Here is a 20,097-nt window from a genome sequence, read left to right on the forward strand (position 1 = left end):
GGTTTAAGGTGCTGGGAGAGTTCAAGACAGCACAGAAAAATAGAGCGCAGAGGAAGTAAGTGCTGCCAGCACCCAGCCGGACGGAGGCTCTCGGGCGGAAGCTATCTGGTTTCGAATCCGCAGTTGGGGGAAGCCAGCCTCCAGCAGGTCCAGAAAGAAAAGCCACCTTCCATGACTTCGCTGCTTTGTGGAGGTCACACGACTAGTGTCCTTCACGAGTGCAGCGGAAGAGTGTCCCCGTCTGTTTGGGCTCTGTGGTCTGCGTTTCAGTGTCAGGGCCATAGTGAGAATGACCTACACTCTGGCTCCCTTCTCCAGGAGGAAGGGAAAGGCTGCTGCCAGGCTTCCTGGGACACTCCCTCCGCTGCCCCCTTTCTGGACTGGGCTGGCGGCACCCACGTGCTGCACAAGCTGCCGCAAGTCCAGGCCCTTGATGTCCCGGTCACTGCTCTGCCCTGGCTCCAGCCTGCACCTCCAGGGCGCCCCCAATGCCACCTGCCCTGCGGTGCCTCAGAAGCTCGATCCAGAGCATGGGCAGTAACAACGCAATGATGATGGTCACTCGTCATCAGGCTCACTCTGTCAGCACTGTACCCATCAGTCCTGTGAGGCAAGCTCAGTGAATATCTTCACTGAGAGCACAGAGGTTCAGAGAGGCTAAGAAGCCTGACTAAAGCCACCAGCTAGAAGTGAAAGAGCTGTTATTCAAACACAGGTCCTCTGACTCTAGTCAGCCCCTGGGCCACCTGCACTGGTACAAACACTGGGCTCAGTGCCCCCTAGTGGCCGTAACACCTTCCTGCAGCTGGCGTTGTCCTTCCACTCTTGGTATTTGTAATCAGTGCCTAGCAACTGCCCCAGGGGGGCTGGAAGCTTAGGTCCCAGTGATGTTTCTTCTAGCAGACGGCTTGAAGGACCCAGCTCAGCCATTAAACCCCTTTCTTGGTCTCTCCCAGGAAGCCTCACAGCTAGAGGGCTCCTGGTAAACCCAGGCATACGTCGCTCCACTGCACTTCGCAGAAGTTGCATTTTGTATAAATTGTAGGCAAGATCCTCCACTAGTAAAAGGATTATGACTTGCTTTACTGCAATACTCACTTGATAGCAACGGTCTGGAACCAAACCCACAGTATCTCTGAGGTATCCCTGTACCCAGATCCAAAGCATGGCTGCACGCTCCTCCAACGGCGGGCCCACTGGCTTCTCGCGTTCCTCTGGGTCGTCACTGGGGAAAGCCGGGCTTCTTTCCAGGCGGCTTACTTTCCCGAGACGGCATTTTCCTCTCCCTGATCCCTACCTAAACCCCACCCATCCCTTCTGTTTTAAATGAAATATTTAAAACTTTAGGAAATGACAGAGAATAACATAACAAACACCTGTGTACCCACTAGCCAACTTTATCAAACCTTAACATTTTTCATCCTTGCTTCAATTTTTAAAAGCTTTGTAAAATATTACACATACTATTCAAGCCACCCGTGTACCCCTCGCTCATTCCATTCCTCTACCCTCTTCCTCAGAGATCACCTCTGAAGCGTGGTCACTGAACCGTGGTGGCTACGCACCCCTCCCTCCCCATGTTTTTATACTGTAGTAATTCACACAACTGCCTATATTCTTAAAACATTAGGTAGGTGTTGTTGGGTTTTTTGCTTGTTTTCAAACTCTGTGCTATCAGTTGGTAACGTGATATTTTGAGATTTTTTTAATGCCTATATATGTCCCTGTATTCAATTTAGCTGCTGTACAGAATCCCACTCTGAGGTACCACACTCTGTCCTTTCTACTGCAGGGGGCATGCAGCCTGTTCCATGGCAGCGATTACCAACAGGGCAAGGTTCCTTGATAGTTCAGTGGTTAGGGTGTGGCACTTGCACTGCCGTGGCCAGGGTTCTGTTTGCTGCCAGGGAATTCTTGCTTCCCGGCACTTCTCTCTTTGAATGCCAGCTCCATGAGGGCAAGTACTTTGTTTTGTCCACTGCTCTGTCCTTGGCACCTGGAAGTGTGCCTGGCACATCACAGGCACACTCAATGAACAACGACTGAGGGAAGGATGCAATTTTGTTTGTGGTCAAGTTTATCTATGTTGTCCATCGGGCTTGGGGCTTTTTGTATCTTTAACTTTTTGTTGAAGAATTCTTTAACTACCTGGTAACCATAAAAATATTTTACTCTATTCTCTTTTACAGAGCTTTAGAGTTTTGTATTTCACACTAGGTCTGTAATCCATGTGAAACTGACTTCTGAATATGTATGAAGTAGGGATCTGTTTTGTCCTTTGTGGAAAAACGATGACCCCACCACTACTCCTTGAGTCAGCCCTTTCCCCACTGCTCTGAAATGCTGCCCTTTTATAGATTAAGTTATTATAAATTCAGGGGTTAGGCTGGCCATCTAGTGTGATCCATTGGTATATCCTTACTCTAGTGATATACTATCTTAATTATCATGGCCTTGTAGTAAGTCTTGATAGCTGAGCGGGCATGTTCACCTATTACTAATCCTTTAAGCCCCAAATTCAACATGTCTTCCTCCATGGAAAAGCCTTTCACGGTTCCCCAGGTCAGCCTGGGTCCCCTGTTTCTATGTTCCTGTTCATTGAATGTCTGCTGCGCTGTCAGCTGTAAGTTCCTTGAGGGCTGGAACAACATTTGTTTTTCTCAGTGTCATAGCCCCTCCACAAGCACACTGACTGGCACATGACAGGCATTTGGCGATGGAAGAATGGGGAAGGAAAGGCTGGCCTGTTTTGCAGAAAGACTTTTTGGGGCAGCAGAGATATTGTTTGATGGCAAGTCAGATCTAGGGAGGAAAACTATGCAGAAAGGTATTGCAGGGAAGAGGCATAAAGAAAGACACAAAAGGAGCATAAACCTGTGTCCTCGGTGCATGGCATGCGGCTAGCAGATAGCAGATGTTCAGTAAACGTTTGAAAAATAAATTACAGGAATTAAACACACGCCCCACTCACTCATTATGATTTTTTAAAAATAGGTAATCTATTTTGAGGGCTACATGATATAATTTACATGCATGATCTCTTAAGCCCTAAAAACAACTCTACTAGTAAGACACAGGTGCTATATATATATATTTTTAATCCTTACCCGAAGATATTTTTCTATTGCTTTTTAAAGAGAGTAGAAGAGAGGGAAAGACAGAGAGAAATATTGATGTGAGAGAAACACATCGATTGGTTGACTACTGCATGAGCCCAGGCCAGGGCCTGGGCGGGGAGGAGCCTGAAACCAATCGATTGGTTGCTTCCACACGCCCTGACCAGGGCCGGCAGCCTGCACCTGAGGTACATGCCCTTGACTGGAATTGAGTCCAGGACCCTTCAGTTCACAGGCCAACGCTCTATCCACTGAGCCAAACTGGCTAGGGGTCTCATTATTTTTTAAAAGTTTTGTCATAATAATAATGCCAACATTATTTTAACAGCAAGAAACTTATTTATAGAATGTCTATAACATGCTAAATAATTTATATATATAGTTTTTGAAATCTTACAACCACCCTATGGCTTACATACTATTATCACCCCTATTTTACAGATATGAAAACAGGGCTTAGAGAAGTTCAGATAGAGCCTTATGTCATCCAATTAATAGGCACAGGTAGAGCTACACACGGGTCTTTCTAGCCTATGATGCCAGTGCTCTTGTAGGTCAAGGCTGAAAGTTTATTCTGTGCCAGGCATTATTTTAAGCATATTACATACTTCCTCAATGATTAAAGCTCTTATTATTATTCCAAATTTACAAATGAGGACACTGAGGCTCAGAGAAATTAAAGAACTTTCCAAGGACACAGATGAGCCAGGATTTGAACACAAGAAGTTTAGTTCCTACAGCCACTATGGAAAACAATATGGTGGTTCCTTAAAAACTGAAAACTAGAACTATCATATGATGCAGCAATTCCACTTCTGGGTAATTATCTGAAGAAAACAAAAACACGAACTTGAGCCCTGGCCGGTTTAGCTCAGTGAATAGAGCATCAGCCTGCAGACCGAAGGGTCTCAGGTTCAATTCCAGTCAAGGGCACATGCCTGGGTTGCGGGCTCAGTCCAACATGCAGGAGGCAGCCAATCAATGATTCCCTCTCATCACTGATGTTTCTCTCTCTCCCTTCCTCTCTGAAATCAATAAAAAATTTTAAAAACCCCACAAAAACACACACACACACACAAACTCAAAAAGATATGCGTCGCTATGTCCACTGCAGCATTATTTGTAACTAGAGGCCCGGTGCACAAAATTTGTGCATGGGGGGCGGGTTGTACTTCAGCCCAGCCTGTGCCCTCTTGCAGTCCAGGAGCCCTCGGGGGATGTCTGACTGCCATGGAGGTGGGAGAGGCTCCCACCACTGCCACTTGCTTGCCAGATGTGTTGTACAGCATAGTGACTATTCTATACAATAAATGCCTAATATGCTAAGTGTCCGGTTGTCCATTCAACCAATCAAAGCATAATATGCTAATGATATGCTAAGGCTGCTCAACCACTTGCTATGACATGCACTGACCACTAGGGAGCAGACAGTCGATGTGTCGACCAGTCGCTATGATGTGCACTGACTACCAGGGGGCAGACACTCCGACCAGTAGGTTAGCTTGCTGCTGGGATCCAGCCGATCAGGACCGAGCAAGCCGGGCTGGACACGCCCTGGAGCCCTTCCGCAGTCCTTCCCTGGCCCTGATCATGCACTGGTGGGGTCCCTCGGCCTGGCCTGCACCCTTTCGCAATCTGGGACCCCTTGGGGGATGTCAGAGAGCAGGTTTTTGCTCGATCCCACAGGCTAGGCTGAGGAACCCCACTGGTGCACAAATTTGTGCACCAGGCCTCTAGTAGTTAATAATATGGTATTGCCTATTTGAAAGTTGCTAAGTGAGTAGATCTTAAAAGTTCTCACCATAAGAAAAAACAATTTTGTAACTATGTGTGGTGACAGGTCTTAACTAGACCTACTGTGGTGATCACTTTGCAATATATACAAATATCCCATCAGGATACTGTATACCTGAAACTAATATAATGTCACATGCCAATTATACCTCAATAAAAATGATAATAACAACAACAAAGAAGTCTGGCTCTAATTGCATGGTCTGAACCATCAGAAAAGCTCCCTAGTCCACGAGGGATGGAGACAGAGATGCTGGGTGACCATTTGAGAATAAAATTACTTAGCGCCTCCTGCTGCTGCAGGAGTGTCTGAGGTGGAGAGGCTCTCTAGCTGGGCATGGCCATGGAGTCTGTTTCTTCTTTCCCTTCCTGTGTTTCCAGCTCAAACCTGCAGTCCCAGGGCCTGGCCACGGTGCTCACAGCACATAAGTCAGGCGCATGTGGGGACGCCAGGGCCCTGAACAGGCTCTGGTGTACAGCTGCCTGTGGATTACATTCTTTCACACACACATCATCACAGACTGGAGCCTCCTTCTGCGGCCTGAGTGAAGTGAGCCCAGCAGTGAGACGGGGCAGGGCAGCGTCTCTTCTGGCAATGGTAACTGCCTTGAAGGCCCAACCCCCCATATGCCATGCTGGTCAGCAGGCTGGGCTTGTGTGTGAAGTTGGGATCCTGGAAAAAATGAGAATAGCTTACACAACCAGTGTGCTTTCTGGGATATATACAATTTTCTACACACACACCAGCTGGAGTGGCATTGGGGAAAGAATGGCCCTGGGAGGCAGGGCTGACACAGAAGCCTGATGCTCATACACAGGGAGAAAACAAACTTCTCTCTTGTTCTGAGTTCAACTCTAATTTTGCAATCAATATCCTGAGCATTACCCTAGGCCAGTGATGGCGAACCTATGACACGCGTGTCAGAGATGACACGCGAACTCATCTTTTTGGTTGATTTTTCTTTGTTAAATGGCATTTAAATATATAAAATAAATATCAAAAATATAAATCTTTGTTTTACTATGGCTGCAAATATCAAAAAATTTCTATACGTGACACGGCACCAGAGTTAAGTTAGGGTTTTTCAAAATGCTGACACGCCGAGCTCAAAAGGTTCGCCATCACTGCTGTAGGCTCTTCTGTTGTTTACACTTGAATTCCCATAATTCCCTCACACTGCTATTGGCATGGATGGGCAACAATGCTGCCTCCTCAAACTGAAAGGTCTAAAGTTACTACCAAAAAGTAGGCTTCCTGGTGGGAAGGGGGTAATCGGGAAATAGCTCCAGAAGCCCTTGGTGTCACTGATGGTAAGAATCTGTGGAGTTAGAGGATTCTGTTTCTTCTGTTCTCTTGCAGTGCATACGTGTATCAGACTGTTCGGAAGGATCTGGGAGATGGCTGGGCAAATGCAAAGCTGTGGCTGCTGGGACTGAAAATCACACAGAGGGCTCGCCCTCCTAAGCTCGCCACCTACCTTTTGGAGTGGGAAGGAAGGCAGCGGCTGCCCTGGAGGGACAGAAGCCAAGGTGGTCTGTCACAAAGTGGGGGCAGGCAGGAACTGGCACTCAGGTGATCCTCTTCTAAACCAACGCAAGCTCCTTGAGCAGCAGCAACTATAACTTACTCACGACGACATTATTTCCAGCGACTACATTATTTACAGCTCCCAGCACAAAACTGGCACTCAAGAAATGTTTCATGGAGTACTGACACACGCTACAACATGGAAGAACCCCAGAAACATGCTCAGTGAAAGAAATCAGTCACTAAGGACCATATGATATATGAGTTCATTTATTTTAAATGTCCAGAATAGGCAAATTTATAGAGACAGAAAGTAGATCCGTGGTTGCCTCCGGCTGGGGAGGAGCAGGGGCTTGGGGAGAATGCGGAAAGGTGCAGGATTTCTTTTTGGAACAATTAAAATGTTTCCAAACAGCCCGTGGTGATAAATGTGAACATATTTTGTGAATACACTAAAAGCCATTGAATTTAATACTTTAAATGGGTGAATTACATGGTATCCCAAAACACTGTTAAAAAAGAAATATTTGATGAATATATCAATGAGTGAACAAATGAATATAGGATATAGTTTTTGACCTTGTCCTTGGAGTTCCTTAGAACCATGGGCTGTAGGAACTATGTAAACTGCCAGACAAGGAATCTTCATTCCTATGTTCATTCACTCAGGAGCCACCTGTGGAGTGTCTAGAACAGCGGTTCTCAACCTGTGGGTCGCGACCCCTTTGGCGGTCGAACAATAGTACCATCCAAGATCACTGGTCACAGATCACCATAACAAATGTAATGATAATGAAAAAGTTTGAAATACTGTGAGAATTACCAAAACGTGACAGAGATACAATGTGAACAAATGTTGGAAAAATGGTGCCAATAGCCTTGCTCAACCAGGTAGCCATAAACCTTCAATCTGTAAAAAACACAGTATTTGCAGAGAGCAATAAAATGAGGTGTATCTGGACAGAGTATTTTCCTAAAAATTCCATTATGACTCCTTTCAGAAAACAAGATTTTTTGCTATACTTCCATTTGCTACCTTAGCTCAGGTTTTATGTTATAAGTTAACTGAGTGCATAGTCCAACTACCTCATTTGTTTAAAAAATGTGTATGACTGAAACCAAACACAGAAATTAGGAGGTTCTAACTATTCTGGAATAATCTTGAAAACCTTTTTTTTTTTTTTTTTTTAGCATAAATAATACAATTCATCCTTCCCTTTAGTGAGCTTTATCCAGTCTCCAAGCTCATCCCCTTACCTCACAAACTGCTGCCACTCTTACCTGTGTGTGAGTGTGTGTGTGTGTGTGTGTGTGTGTGTGTGTGTATGAGTGTGTATGAGTGTGTTTGCCTCTTCATCTCACCACGCTCCAACTCTATCTGCAGACCCAAAGGCTCCCCACAGAAACCACAAAGGATCATTTGGCTTCCGTTTGGAAACACAGAAAGTAAGTATTATGTTTTTGGTCAATTCCCAAATAAACCTCTCTCCAAACGCCAGTTTCTTTCCTGATGGTTTGTTTGTTTGTTTGTTTGTTTGTATACATTTCAGGTTTCTCTAAGAAGCTCTGCCCCCGAGGGCTGAGTTGGCTTCAGGAGCCCAGAAGACATACCTGGCTGCTTTCTGAGTAAGCTCCAACGGGAAATCGGGGCACAGTAACTGCAGCAAACAGTGATACTCCTTCATGGTCAGCAGATCTGAAGTGGAAATGGAGAGAAATACATTAGGTCTCTGTATGTGAACTTGCTGCTTTCTTTTCGGTCATTTCATAGATTTCAGACCTAGTTTCAGAAGAGCTGCCTTTTTATTTTTTCCTAATCCTCATCCGAATATATTTCCCATTGGTTTTTAGAGAAAGTGGAGGGGGACGGGAGAGAGAGAGAGGGAGAGAGAGAGAGAGAGAGAGAGAGAGAGAGAGAGAGGTGAGAAAGACACATTGATTAGTTGCTTCCAGCACACAATCCGACCAGGGCTGGGGATGAAACCTGCAACCTTGGTATGTGCCCTTGACTGGGAATCAAACCCATGATCCTTCAGTGTGTGGGCCAATGCTCTAACCACTGAGCATACTGGCCAGGGCAGTAGAGCTGCTCTTTTTAAAAGTAAGAGTTAAGGGTGTGCTAGCCACTGACCTCCAGGGGTGAGATTTTAAGGTCCATGTTTATACAAAGTGTTTCCTGGGTGGGAGGCACCCAGCTATAACCCAGCTATTTTAGCCAAAGGAGCTTCACTGGTTTGAAAAATGGAATGGAAAAGAAGGAACAAGAGGGATACTTTTATCAGCCTTCTTAGTTTGGCTTTCCTTGTGTATAACAATTTGCAAAAATGAGTCATTTAAAAGCTGGTTAAATCTGCCGAAATTCTCTGGCATGGTAACATTCACTACAACGTGCCTAACGACCATCGACAGAACATCTGGAAGCAGGACTAAGGCACACTCAGTCTTACAATGTACGGAGGAGAAGAGTACAGTATAGCAACCCGCAGACCTTATTACTCTGTCATCCAGTATTACACAGACTGGCTTCTTTTTGATGTCTGCACACAAGTCTGGTCATATTATAGTAAGCCAAGTTAGCTGTCCAAGGTATACAGTCAAGGCAAACAAATGATTCCTGATATACAGAAGCAGTGCGGTGGGAGAGATGAGCCAGTCTTCGGTGGCACAGCAGGAGACCCACAGAGGTAAACCTCAGGGAGGTACATAGGACCCCAAGGGAGAGGAAAGACCCTGATGCTTAAAGGTTGTTTTGGTACTGTGTGTACTGATCCAAAAGGTTCTAGGTCAGCCAGGCAGCAGCAATCCACAAGTGTTCCTCAAGCTAAAGCATTTCAAATATGGAAAGACATGCTGATGGTAAAGCAAGAGTAAGCAACCTGGAAGCCATCCTAACTGGGAGCATGAGTGAGAGAAGGGAATCCAAAGGGCACGGCCACATTTGGGGAATGAAGATGATCATAGGCACTTGGTTTCTTTGGACCTAAGTTAGCCCAAGCCACAGGAATTCAGCTCTCCTGCCCCTGCTAGTTCGGTTGATGCTTTTCCAAGACAAAAACCCCAAATCCCCAGGGACAGGCCTGAGTTCTTACTACTTTTTCATTAAAGCTCAATTCAAAACGGGGGCACAGAGTTAACCAAACCACACTGCCAAAGTCAGGGACACCAAGGAACAGAATCAGCGTCAATGTAGGTCAAAGGATCAAGATGGCTTTTGTGGCTTTCGTCTTGGCCACAATAGGGTGTGTACTTTCCTCTCCTCACTTGCCTGACCTCGGGCACAGCCTGAGAGGGGGTTTTGTCAAGGGAAGGAGTAATAGCCACTCATGATCTCGTAGATTTGGGGTGAGGGACAGGAAAGGCAAAGGGAAGGGAGAAAAGCCACTGAATCTAATGTGCTCCCACTTTAATCTCACTCCAGAACTCCCTATATATGGTATAGAGAGAAGTATGAGGGCAGGAAGTAAATAAAAGAGAGTTCTATCTTTGAATTATCAGTGTTTTTCTAGAGTAAACTTTGGTAGATATACCTGATACCATTCTTGGAGGTGGGGGTAAAAGTGTCTCACACAGAAATTCACATTTATCCCCATAATTACCTACAAAATATCCTTGGGAAGATAAACAGGGTGAAGGGAAATGAGAGATGAGAGATGAGAGAGAGAGAGAGAGGGAGAGAGAGAGAGAGAGAGAGAGAGAGAGAGAGAGAGAGAGAGAGAGAGAAAGAAAATGCTGGAGATTGATGTCAGCCTCCTGGTTTCCAATACTTGCTTCCCAAAGTCAGAAAACTGATGTATAAAAACAACTTTGCACTTCTCTAATGTACTGTCTTGCGGGAGTACTACACACGTCAGAAAATCAGAATACATCTTGTCAGTCACTTCTGGCACTTGACTTTCCCAAATGTGAAGTAAGGAAGATAATCAGATAAAGAGATAAATGAAACTCAGGCAAACAAACAGCTTTCACCACTTTAATTGTGGGAGGCTCTATGTCTATCAAGTGGTGGTTAAATAATGTCAAGTTTAGATGTCTTCCATGGAGAGGCATCTGTCACTTGGAGACACTCCTGGGTTGTATGGTGGGTATTTGGGAGAATGGTAAGTGGAAAATAGTGAATGGTATTTGTTCCAAAATCAGAACATTGATGAACAAATGGGAGCTGTCCCCTTCCCATCCCAGAGGCTAGGGTCAAATCTTAGCTTTGCAATGTACCAGGTATGCAACCTTGGGGAAATTGCTCAACCTCTCTAAATATTAGTTTCCCACCTGTAAAATGAAAATGATGATACCTACCTTTCAGGGCTGACGTCAAGATGAAAAAAGATGTCTACAAAGTGCTTAGCAGGATGTCTAGAACATAGTAACTCCAAACAATCAGAGTTATTTTGGTTTTGTTCTTAAATCCTGAAGGCAAAGACAGGAGAGGAGAGGAGGAAGATGTTTCTTGCCAAGTTTAAATGCTTAAACACCTAGGAGTGTTTTGCCTTGAAAATTCTGTCAGGTTGCCTGAGCCAAACCTGTTTTAGAACATTCACTAATTTGATATTAGCATGTGCCTCCTGGGGTCCAGGCACTACGTTACAGAAATGAGCAAGCGAGCAGTCTCCCTAGTTCCCAAGGCTCACACTCAGGCATTAGTTAATCCTAAATGCCCCTGTCTACTTTCGGCCCCCAGCTCTTAGAACTCTCCAAGATCTCAAAGGCTTTTCCAGGCAGCCCTTTGTGCTATAGGATTAACAGTAATGAGACTGAATAGTCACTGAGGTCTTTGCTCAGGCCTTGAATTAGCTCACTTAACCTTCACAACAACCTCATGAAGTAGACTCCATTATTCTCAGTCCCATTTCACAGATATGTTCATGGAGGCGTAGAGAGATGAAATACTCCGATGAGTGGGGAGAGAGAAGAGTCCAGAGCCTGGGGAACAGAGAGGGGAACTAGCTTTCCAGAGAAAGAGTCCAGGCTGGGAGGGAAAGGATGACTAAGGGCTGGATGGGCTTAATATTGATAATACTAACAGCTCATATTCATTGGGCACTTGCTGAGGGCGAGGCACTGTCCTGCCAAGGGTTTTACATGCCTTAGCTCATCTAATCTTCACTATTGTTATCCCCATTGCACAGACACAAACTCAGACGGTGCATGCTTAAGAGGCAGAACTGGAATTCAAACGCAGGCGGCTGGCTCCAAAGTTTACCCAACATACATTTTCAGGGCCTTGATCTTATCAACCACTAATGTGTGAAGGCTCAGGAGCTTGCTTTCCCCTACAAACAAACTGCAGAAACTAAATAGCTTCAGGTGAATTGGATCAAGGAGACAAGTCAAGCGAATTGGGATTTTTCCCATGTAAGAAATTGAGTCTGAAAGGTTCTAATTACTGTCAACAGGAAAGACTGCGGCTCCAGTACAGCAGCTTGTGCTGGGCCGGAGGCCACGGGAGGGTGGGGAAGAGTACACCTGTGCTGGTGGCCACTCCGCCATTTCTCATCCCAGCCTCTGCACCCGGCAGGTGCAGGGAAGGTAGGTGGTGTGTACCAACAGATGCATGCTCTAAAGGAATCCCCACAATTAGGAAAGCTTCAGCCAGCAAGCCCTGAAAGTTCAAAGGCAAAGACATAAGAAGTCTTGGTATAAGATCAAGATCAGAACACTCTCCACAAATTGGTGCTTCTCTTTTTTGTGGGTGGTCAGAGCTGTTAAACTTTCTTCCTCTAAACCTTATAATCGTCCTATCAACTCTGTGCCTGGCTCTAGACCAGAGGGTTTTACACCATGATCTATCATCTCTAGAGGCAGCACAGCGTAGTATTGTGGCTAAGAGCATGGACTTCAAAGTTAGACTGTCTGGGTCCCAATCTGAGCTTTGCCACTGATTTCAAATGACTTGATCTTTAAGCTCTTGACGCCTCAGTTTTCCCATCTATAAAATGGAGATAATGATAGTATCAACATCACACAGTTGCTGTGAGTTAATGTAAAGTACTTACATTACATGAATGGCCTGTCATACATCCTCTGCTATAGTATTTGCTATTATTTTAGAAATAAAGAAACTAGGGTTTCCTTAACTCAAGTTAATTACTTTCTCAAGGAAACAGCTAGTGAGTGGAGGAAGGACTGAGATTCAGACCTAAGCCTGCCTAGCTGCAAAGGTCTTGAGAATTCTCCTTTAGGAGGTGGGATCTGGCTGGGGTCAGGCCAGTGACTGATAGACTTTATATCAAAGTAAGACAGAGAGATGCCTTCCAGGTGGCCCCATTAAACATGGCAGAGTAGTTGCGCAGGGTAGTAGTACAAGTGCAGAGCCCAGACTTTGCAGCCAGACGACCTCGCTCCACTACTTACCACTGGTATGACTTGGACAAGTTATACAACTTCTCTAAACCTTGGTTTCCCCATCTTACAAATGTGAATAACCACAGTATCTACCCAACAGGATTGTTGTAAAAATCAAAGGAGGTCATTTATATATGACACTTTCCTGGAAAATTAGCAAAGTGTTCAATAAATGGTAATAGTATTTTATAATTATTAACCAATTAATAGTTGAAGTCCTGAAATTGAGAAATATTTGGACTTAACTAAAGCCCTTAGCACAATGCCTGGCACATCATAGTAAATATCTGTTGAAGGAATGAGTGAATGAAAACATGCTTTGTAGTCTTGCCGGTGTGGCTCAGTGGTTGAGCATCAACCCATGAACCAAGAAGTCGCTGATTTGATTCCAGGTTGGTGCATGTTGCAGGCTTGATCCCCAGTAGGGGGCGTGTGGGAAGCAGCTGATCGGTGTTTCATCAACGTTTCTCTCTATCCCTCTTCCTTCCTCTCTCTCTCAAAATTCAATACAAACATAAAAAAAAGAAAACATTTTGCAGAGTGACTCATGAAAATTCAGAGGGACAAAGTTCTGGCCACTGTGTGAACACAGAGATGGGGGCTCTCCAGGCACAGGGGGCATGTCTTAGTGGGGGAGGGGCATGAGGAGATGACAGGAGTTGTAAAGTGCTGAAAATGGAAGGTGTCCTATTTGGTAGGTACTATAATCTCAGGAAAATAAATCATTGCAGGTGTACTGCTTTCCTGGGCTTTGCTGACTCCTAACACCTTTACATCAAGTGCTCAACTCAATCAGCGTGGATATTTATTTTCAAACGAATGTAGCACCGATTTTACCTTGAAGATCAGAGGAAGCCTAGGGTTTACCTTCTAGTAATTCAGTTTACCAGTGTTACAACTCTAGCATGAATACTGTAGTTTTTAAGATAAGCAGCTTCCGACTCAAAAACTCTTTTATTGGCCATCTTTAATCCTAGACAGTGATAGATGAGGTTATTTTGGCTAGAAAATCTAGTCAGAAATTACTGATGCTCAATATATCCCTTCTTTTCTTGGAAATGAAGCATGAAGATGTTCTCTTGTCTTTTCTACATCTGGTTTGCCTTCTTGCTGTGGAAATTCCTGCCTCTGAAGCTCCTGGGGGCAGCTTAGTCATCTCTACAAACTCTTCACAGACCACCATGTGTGTCCACACATTTGCTCAGAGGAACTGAGGCAGTGTGTGGTTATAGACTCAGATGCCCCTGCTCTTCCTGGGAAATGGTGCCTTTTCCAGGGTCAGAGTGGTGTCATTACAGGAGATCAGTGGAGGAATGGAAGGAACTAGGGCCATATCTTTGTCCCTTAATCAGAAAAAGCCTTCTCCAAAGTCCAAATCAAGGGTTTTTAGCTTGGAAAGTATGAGGGATGAAATGGGGTTTAGTCTGAATTCATTTGTATGAGTGTCTACATATTGATGGCTGGATGAGCTAGTGCTGGGACAAGAACTGGAGATAATGAAATGCTACCAAGCCATGGGCAATCTCAGATGACTGGACAACTTCTAGTTGGTTGGCTGCATGTTCTCAATAGGAATGACCACAAAAGCCAGAGAATACCACAGCCCATGAGTGGACTCTCCAATTTTCAGCTGCAATTGTTTTTATGTTCTTTTATGCAGGGCTCATTTTAAATGACAATCACCCTCAGCCAGGTTGCTCTGCCAAGAGATGCTCGGAAGGACATGGATAGTTGAGGGCATGACCATACCACTCCTTCCCATCCCCAGGGCACTTAGCCTTTGGTACCAGCCCACAGCTGAGTAAATACTCCTCAGTGCTACTCTGCAAGAATGGGGATGGGAGTGAGGGCGAGTGAGGGCAGAGAGAGGAAGGGGCAAGACATGTGGTACGCCATGTAGCACTTGGGTACCACAAATCACAGGAAGAATCTAACATTCTAGGGCCATGTTCCTGTCAAGCAAAGTCCCAGAGAATAGCAGGCTGTGTTCTTCAAGTTTATCTTCTTTGGTAGCACTGTTGTTTTATGTTTAATGGAGGGAAATGATAATTAATTTACTGAAAGGGAAATGATCTTACAAAAGGAATGAGAAGCAATGGCTTCCAATGACACCTGTGGGGTTAAGTACTTGGGCCATTATTAACACTATCCTTTGCCAACTCATTCCTCCCCAGAGCATGCTTAGTGTGTTCAAATAAGGGCAGAAAGCCAGACTCTTTAGTTTTATGTTTTATTATGACTAAGCCCACCATCAAGTGACTATTTCTTTTTGACCAGTATATATGTTCTAGGCAAAGTATTAAATCAGACATAGTAACACTTTCATGGCAATTTTTAGAATGAACAAAAGCAACTCCCCAGGAACTGTTTATATTACACAAAGATTTAAAGAAATGTGAGCAGCATTAGCTGGTTTGACACAGTGGATAGAGCGTCAGCCTGCAGACCGAAGGATCCTGGGTTCGATTTTGGTCAAGGACATATGCCTGGGTTGGGGGCTTGATACCCCAGTGGGGGGTATGCAGGAGGCAGCCAATCAATGATTTTCTCTCATCATTGATGTTTCTATCTCCCTCTCTCTCTCCCTTACTCTCTGAAATATATATATATATATACACTAGAGGCTTGGTGCAAAAAAATTTGTGCAATTTGTGCACTTGGTGGGGGGGTGGTCCCTCAGCCCAGCCTGTGCCCTCTCGCAGTCTGGGACCCCTTGGGGGATGACCACCTGCTGGCTTAGGCCCGCTCCCTGGGGAATTGGGCCTAAGCTGGCAGTCAGACATCCCTCTGGCAGCCCGGGAGCCCTGGGGGGATGTCCACTTGCCAGCAGGGAGCAGGCCTAAGCTGCAGTTGGACATCCTTAGCGCTGCTGAGGTGGGAAAGACTCCTACCACACCTGCTGTGCTGGCAGCCGTCAGCCTGGCTTGTGGCTGAGCAGAGCTCCCCCTGTGGGAGCACACTGACCACCAGGGGGCAGCTCCTGCATTGAGCATCTGGGAAGCTTGGCTTCCTCCATCACTGGAGCAACCAAGCCTCCTGCTTGCTTCAGCTCCGTGGCTGCCGGCCGCCATCTTGGTTGGGTTAATTTGCATATAGTTGCTCTGATTGGCTGGTGGGTGTGGCTTAAGGTGTAGCAAAGGTATGGTCAATTTGCATGTTTGTCTTTTATTAGATTAGAATACACACACACACACACACACACACACTCACACACATACACACACAAAGATGCAAGAAATTAAAAAAAGAAAAAAAGAAATGTGAGCAATTCTAACCTGTGATCGTGTATGGCACATTATGGCAATCTGATTAGGTTTTTAGGCTTACCATGGCCATCCCTACTCACTACTGTGGGATTGAACTAGAGGCCAGGTCTGATATGATAAGAACCCCCAGACTGTGTGAGACCCTTGGGGTATTGCCCTGCCTTCTGTTCATCATGATGGGGCTGTTGAGAGTTGGAGGACCAAGGCAAGACTTGGTTCTGGGGCGGAGTGTCACTCTCTTCAACAGCTTTGATGACATGAAATATAACAGGAGTGCATAGGCCTAGAGTGGGCAGCCATATGGCATTATGAACGGAGGCACCAGTGCCAGTAGCAACAGGGCTAGTTACTCTGGCACAAGCATAGTCTCCTGACCATTTATTGAGGAAATGGCAGGCAGCTTTGGACATCAAAATATGGAGCAGGATCTTGGCACCATAAGCTCCCAAAGGGCCCAGCAGCCCATCAGGAAAGTTATTTCAAGCCTAGCATTTGTACCACCATTCATCCTAATCCAGAGACCAACTACCCAGCTCTACCAGTTGTTGTTGCTTCACGTTTTCATTTGGAAATAAGAGGACAGGGTGTGTCCTTTGAAACAGAGACCTCAGAGCCAAGATGTAATTCTTATCCAGGAAGAAGCAGGTGCTGTGGAAAACTCTTGTGGCCCACTCTTACTTGAAAAGAAACGGTTCAACAGGCCTGAGAGCTCGGGTGGAAATGAACTCCATCCCTCCTCATGGTAACTAGAGGTCAGAGGAAACATTCTGCCCTCTCATGGTGGTATATCTGGAATACCTCACAACCTTTGAAAGAGAGGAAATTCATGGTGTTTTGAATTTCCTTATGTGGATCTTTATGGCCACAGTGAGGGCTTTCATGTTGTTTTAGGGCGAATATTCTGTTCTACCACAAAGACATAATACATAAAGAAAAATACGTGGTCTGAGTTCTGCACAGAACTAATTACATTTTTCTGGGCCTCCATTTTCTCACCTGTAAAATAAGGAAGTTGTGGCACGTGAGGGTTGAAAAATTTTTTTAAACAGATATACTTTTCCCCTCAATGGGAATCTTATAAGGAACCTCAACAACATAGATTAAAGAAGTCTTTTTTGCCCAATATTCTCAATAGCCCTCACCCAGGCTAAAGGTGCAAAGAATGAGGTGGAGGGGAGAGAAGGCCTGAGGCACTGCTTTGAAACTCTAGGGGTCTGTGGAGGACAGTTAAAAGCCCCTAACCCCTGCATGGGTCTTATGTAACACATGCTTAAGAGTGCAGGCTCCTGAATCGGCCAACCAGAATCCCAAGCTTGGTTCTTCAGCTAGTTGGTCATATGACATTGAGCAAGCCAGTTGGAAATAAGAGTGAATAATAATAACAACAACACTAATAGGGATAATGATATTACTAATACTAATCATGAAGAGTTCTCTTTTTGGGGGGGAGGGCTTTTTTTAATTTAAATTCTTTATTGTTTAAAGTATTATATAAGTCTCCTTTTTCCCCACTGACCTCTCCCCGGCCACCCCTAACCCCCAGCACATGCCCTCACCCCTTACCCCCACCCCGTCTGTGTCCATTGGTTATGCTCATATGCATGCATACAAGTCCTTTGGTTGATCTCTTACCCCCCATGAAGAGTTCTTGAGAGGATTACAGAGATGCTTAAAAAAGAGAGAGACAGTAAACTGACAGTGCTGGCATATGGCACAGGGGAAGCACTCAGTAACAGCACCTGCTCTTGTTATCACTCGCCTCCATTTGAGGCACAGAGGTGGGATGGCACCTGCATAAGAGAAGGCACAATTCACGGAGATCTCCAGCTCAAGCCAGTGGGTGGCTAAAGCAATCTTATTTCTTATCTCATGACTACTTTATCTTGCCTTTGTTCTTCGTTGATGAGTGAATAAATAGTCTTCCTGCCTGAGGCAAACACACACCATTTTTCTTGATAGTTAATACACTGCCAATCCTCTATCATCTCACCATTAAAAGTGCTGATGAGTCATATTGGTAGAGAGACTATATAATTATGCAAACCATTTTCATATTCATGATCACTTTTGATTCCCATACGAACCCTTGAGGGGGAGGGAGAGGATAATGGTATAATTTCTCTTTTTATAGACAAGGAGAATGAGCCTCAGCAAGGGACAAAATCACCAGGTAAATGGCAGAACCATGATCAAATCAAGCCTTCTGATTCCAGGGCAAGGCCTCTCTACTACACAGGCTCCCTATGTCCTTTTTGTTCCCTGGAGCCCTGAGACTCAGCAGCTTTTATTTCTCTTATGGATATAAACACCTAGCATAGTGAATTCCACAATGAGAATGCAGTGCTAGCTGCAACTGCTATTACTTGAATCACTGTTAATATTTAAACCTGCCACCAGCAATTTCATCTCCATCATTCCTCTAGGCTGGCTCCAGGGTCAGATGTAGTCAATCTGGCTCCCAGCTTCCTTGTTCCCCTCAAACTGATAGGCCCTTTCTAGTTTAGGTGACTTTCTGCTAATCTCTCTAGAGAAGGGATAACAAAAATAAACATTTTAAGCCACTATAAACCTGTATCTGCAGTTTTAACAGGACTAGACACAGATTGGCAAGAGAAAAGTGTATTTAATATACATAAAAAAACTTCCAACTACTCTCTCCTTTCCAATTTAAAATCAGGCTGAAATTTTATAAGCTATCAGCAAAACTGTCTGATGAGGACTTGTCTGAGAAAGCAAGCCACAGAAAACAAAAACCAATAAAAGTTATTATTTCTTTGGGCTTTCCACTGTCCAAAGTAGCCACAGAATAAATAAGAAGTGGAACAGATTATGCATTTGATTCACTTAAAATGCATTTTCCTTCTTTTCTAAATAAATATAAAAAGAAGCAGTGGCTAACAGAGTTACTTACTCAGGGTGAGTTGAACCAAGACAGACTAAAAATAAAAAACCAATCTAAAGTTCCCTGGTTCTCGATGATTGTGTGAGTAGGGAAAGGCTGTTGCCAGCATGTAGGCGTATTTATAAAGACCACAGCCTGTTCTCTCGTCAGAATCCACTAACTTCCACCAATGATGATGGATTTATGGCTACCCATCAACTAAAAAAATAGACTTAGGAAACAAAAACAGCAGGAACCAGAAAAGAAGATTGGATGCAGATAAACACATCTCTCTAGAAGAATCCACCGTTGTCTTTCCTGCTGTGCTCTGTCTTTTGTGGGCATATATACTGTGCCATATCTATAATTATATGTACATGTGTGGGTAAGAGAAAGAGGCAGCGAGAGACAGAAGAGTGTCTGACTGTTTTGGGACTGGATGGGAAAGGAAACTGATGTTCAGTTACTGTTCCTTAAAGCCATCAGCTTTGTTTTTCAAAATATGGTTTTCCTGGTAAAAGACTTTTTGCCTATAATGTGAGTAAATCACTCATCTTATTTTAATAAAAATGTGAACCAAATGATAGTGGCTCTCCATTCTGGGAAATGACACAGTGGTTAGGCTTTTTGAACCCTGATCTGATCCTTATCTTTCAGTGGGACTGGCAAGCATACAAAAAAAAAGGAAAAGATGAAAAATATCCCAGTGGCATCAAAGGATGAACCCACCCCATTTCTTTTATGCACAAGTCTCCTAAAAGACAAAGTCTGGTCTGACTCATTGGAGTTTGGACAAGGTAGCTGGCTTCTCCATTGGTGGGTGGCCTTCAACTGGGCACCAACTCTTTATGCCTCAGTTTCTTCCTCTATCAAACTTCACATGTAAATAATCAGGGTCAATTCGACAAAGTTAAATTTATTTTAAAGTATGTTAGATTGTGTACCCTTTTGACCTTTTAAATTTTGTCACATTCATGTACAGCCTATTTAAATAATTAGAAAAACAAACAAAAGTATAAGCAGTGGGAAGACATCAAAGGGTCTGAAAAAAGCAAGACCATTCAGAACTATTAAAAAAACGTGTAAACTTCTTGTCTCAGTAATCCTCAGGATTCTATTTGGGTCTAACATTCTGGGATTCTTTCATTGTAATTCTCTGTGGTGAGGCAGCAG

At 44.4% G+C, this 20,097-nt stretch overlaps 1 protein-coding gene across 3 annotated transcripts in view; it reads right to left on the reverse strand.

Moving 5' to 3' along the window:
* The window catches only part of CUNH11orf49 (chromosome unknown C11orf49 homolog), a 149,539-nt gene that overhangs the window by 14,184 nt on the left and 115,258 nt on the right, over positions 1–20,097 (reverse strand). For all 3 annotated transcript variants that reach the window (XM_036326005.1, XM_036326006.1, XM_036326004.1), the window contains one exon: positions 8,050–8,134. In XM_036326005.1, coding sequence (XP_036181898.1) covers positions 8,050–8,134 — 85 coding nt within the window. The remainder of the gene's footprint in view (positions 1–8,049; positions 8,135–20,097) is intronic.

The sequence above is a fragment of the Myotis myotis genome, unplaced genomic scaffold (genome assembly GCF_014108235.1).
Source record: "Myotis myotis isolate mMyoMyo1 unplaced genomic scaffold, mMyoMyo1.p scaffold_m19_p_10, whole genome shotgun sequence".
Taxonomy (NCBI): Eukaryota; Metazoa; Chordata; class Mammalia; order Chiroptera; family Vespertilionidae; genus Myotis; species Myotis myotis.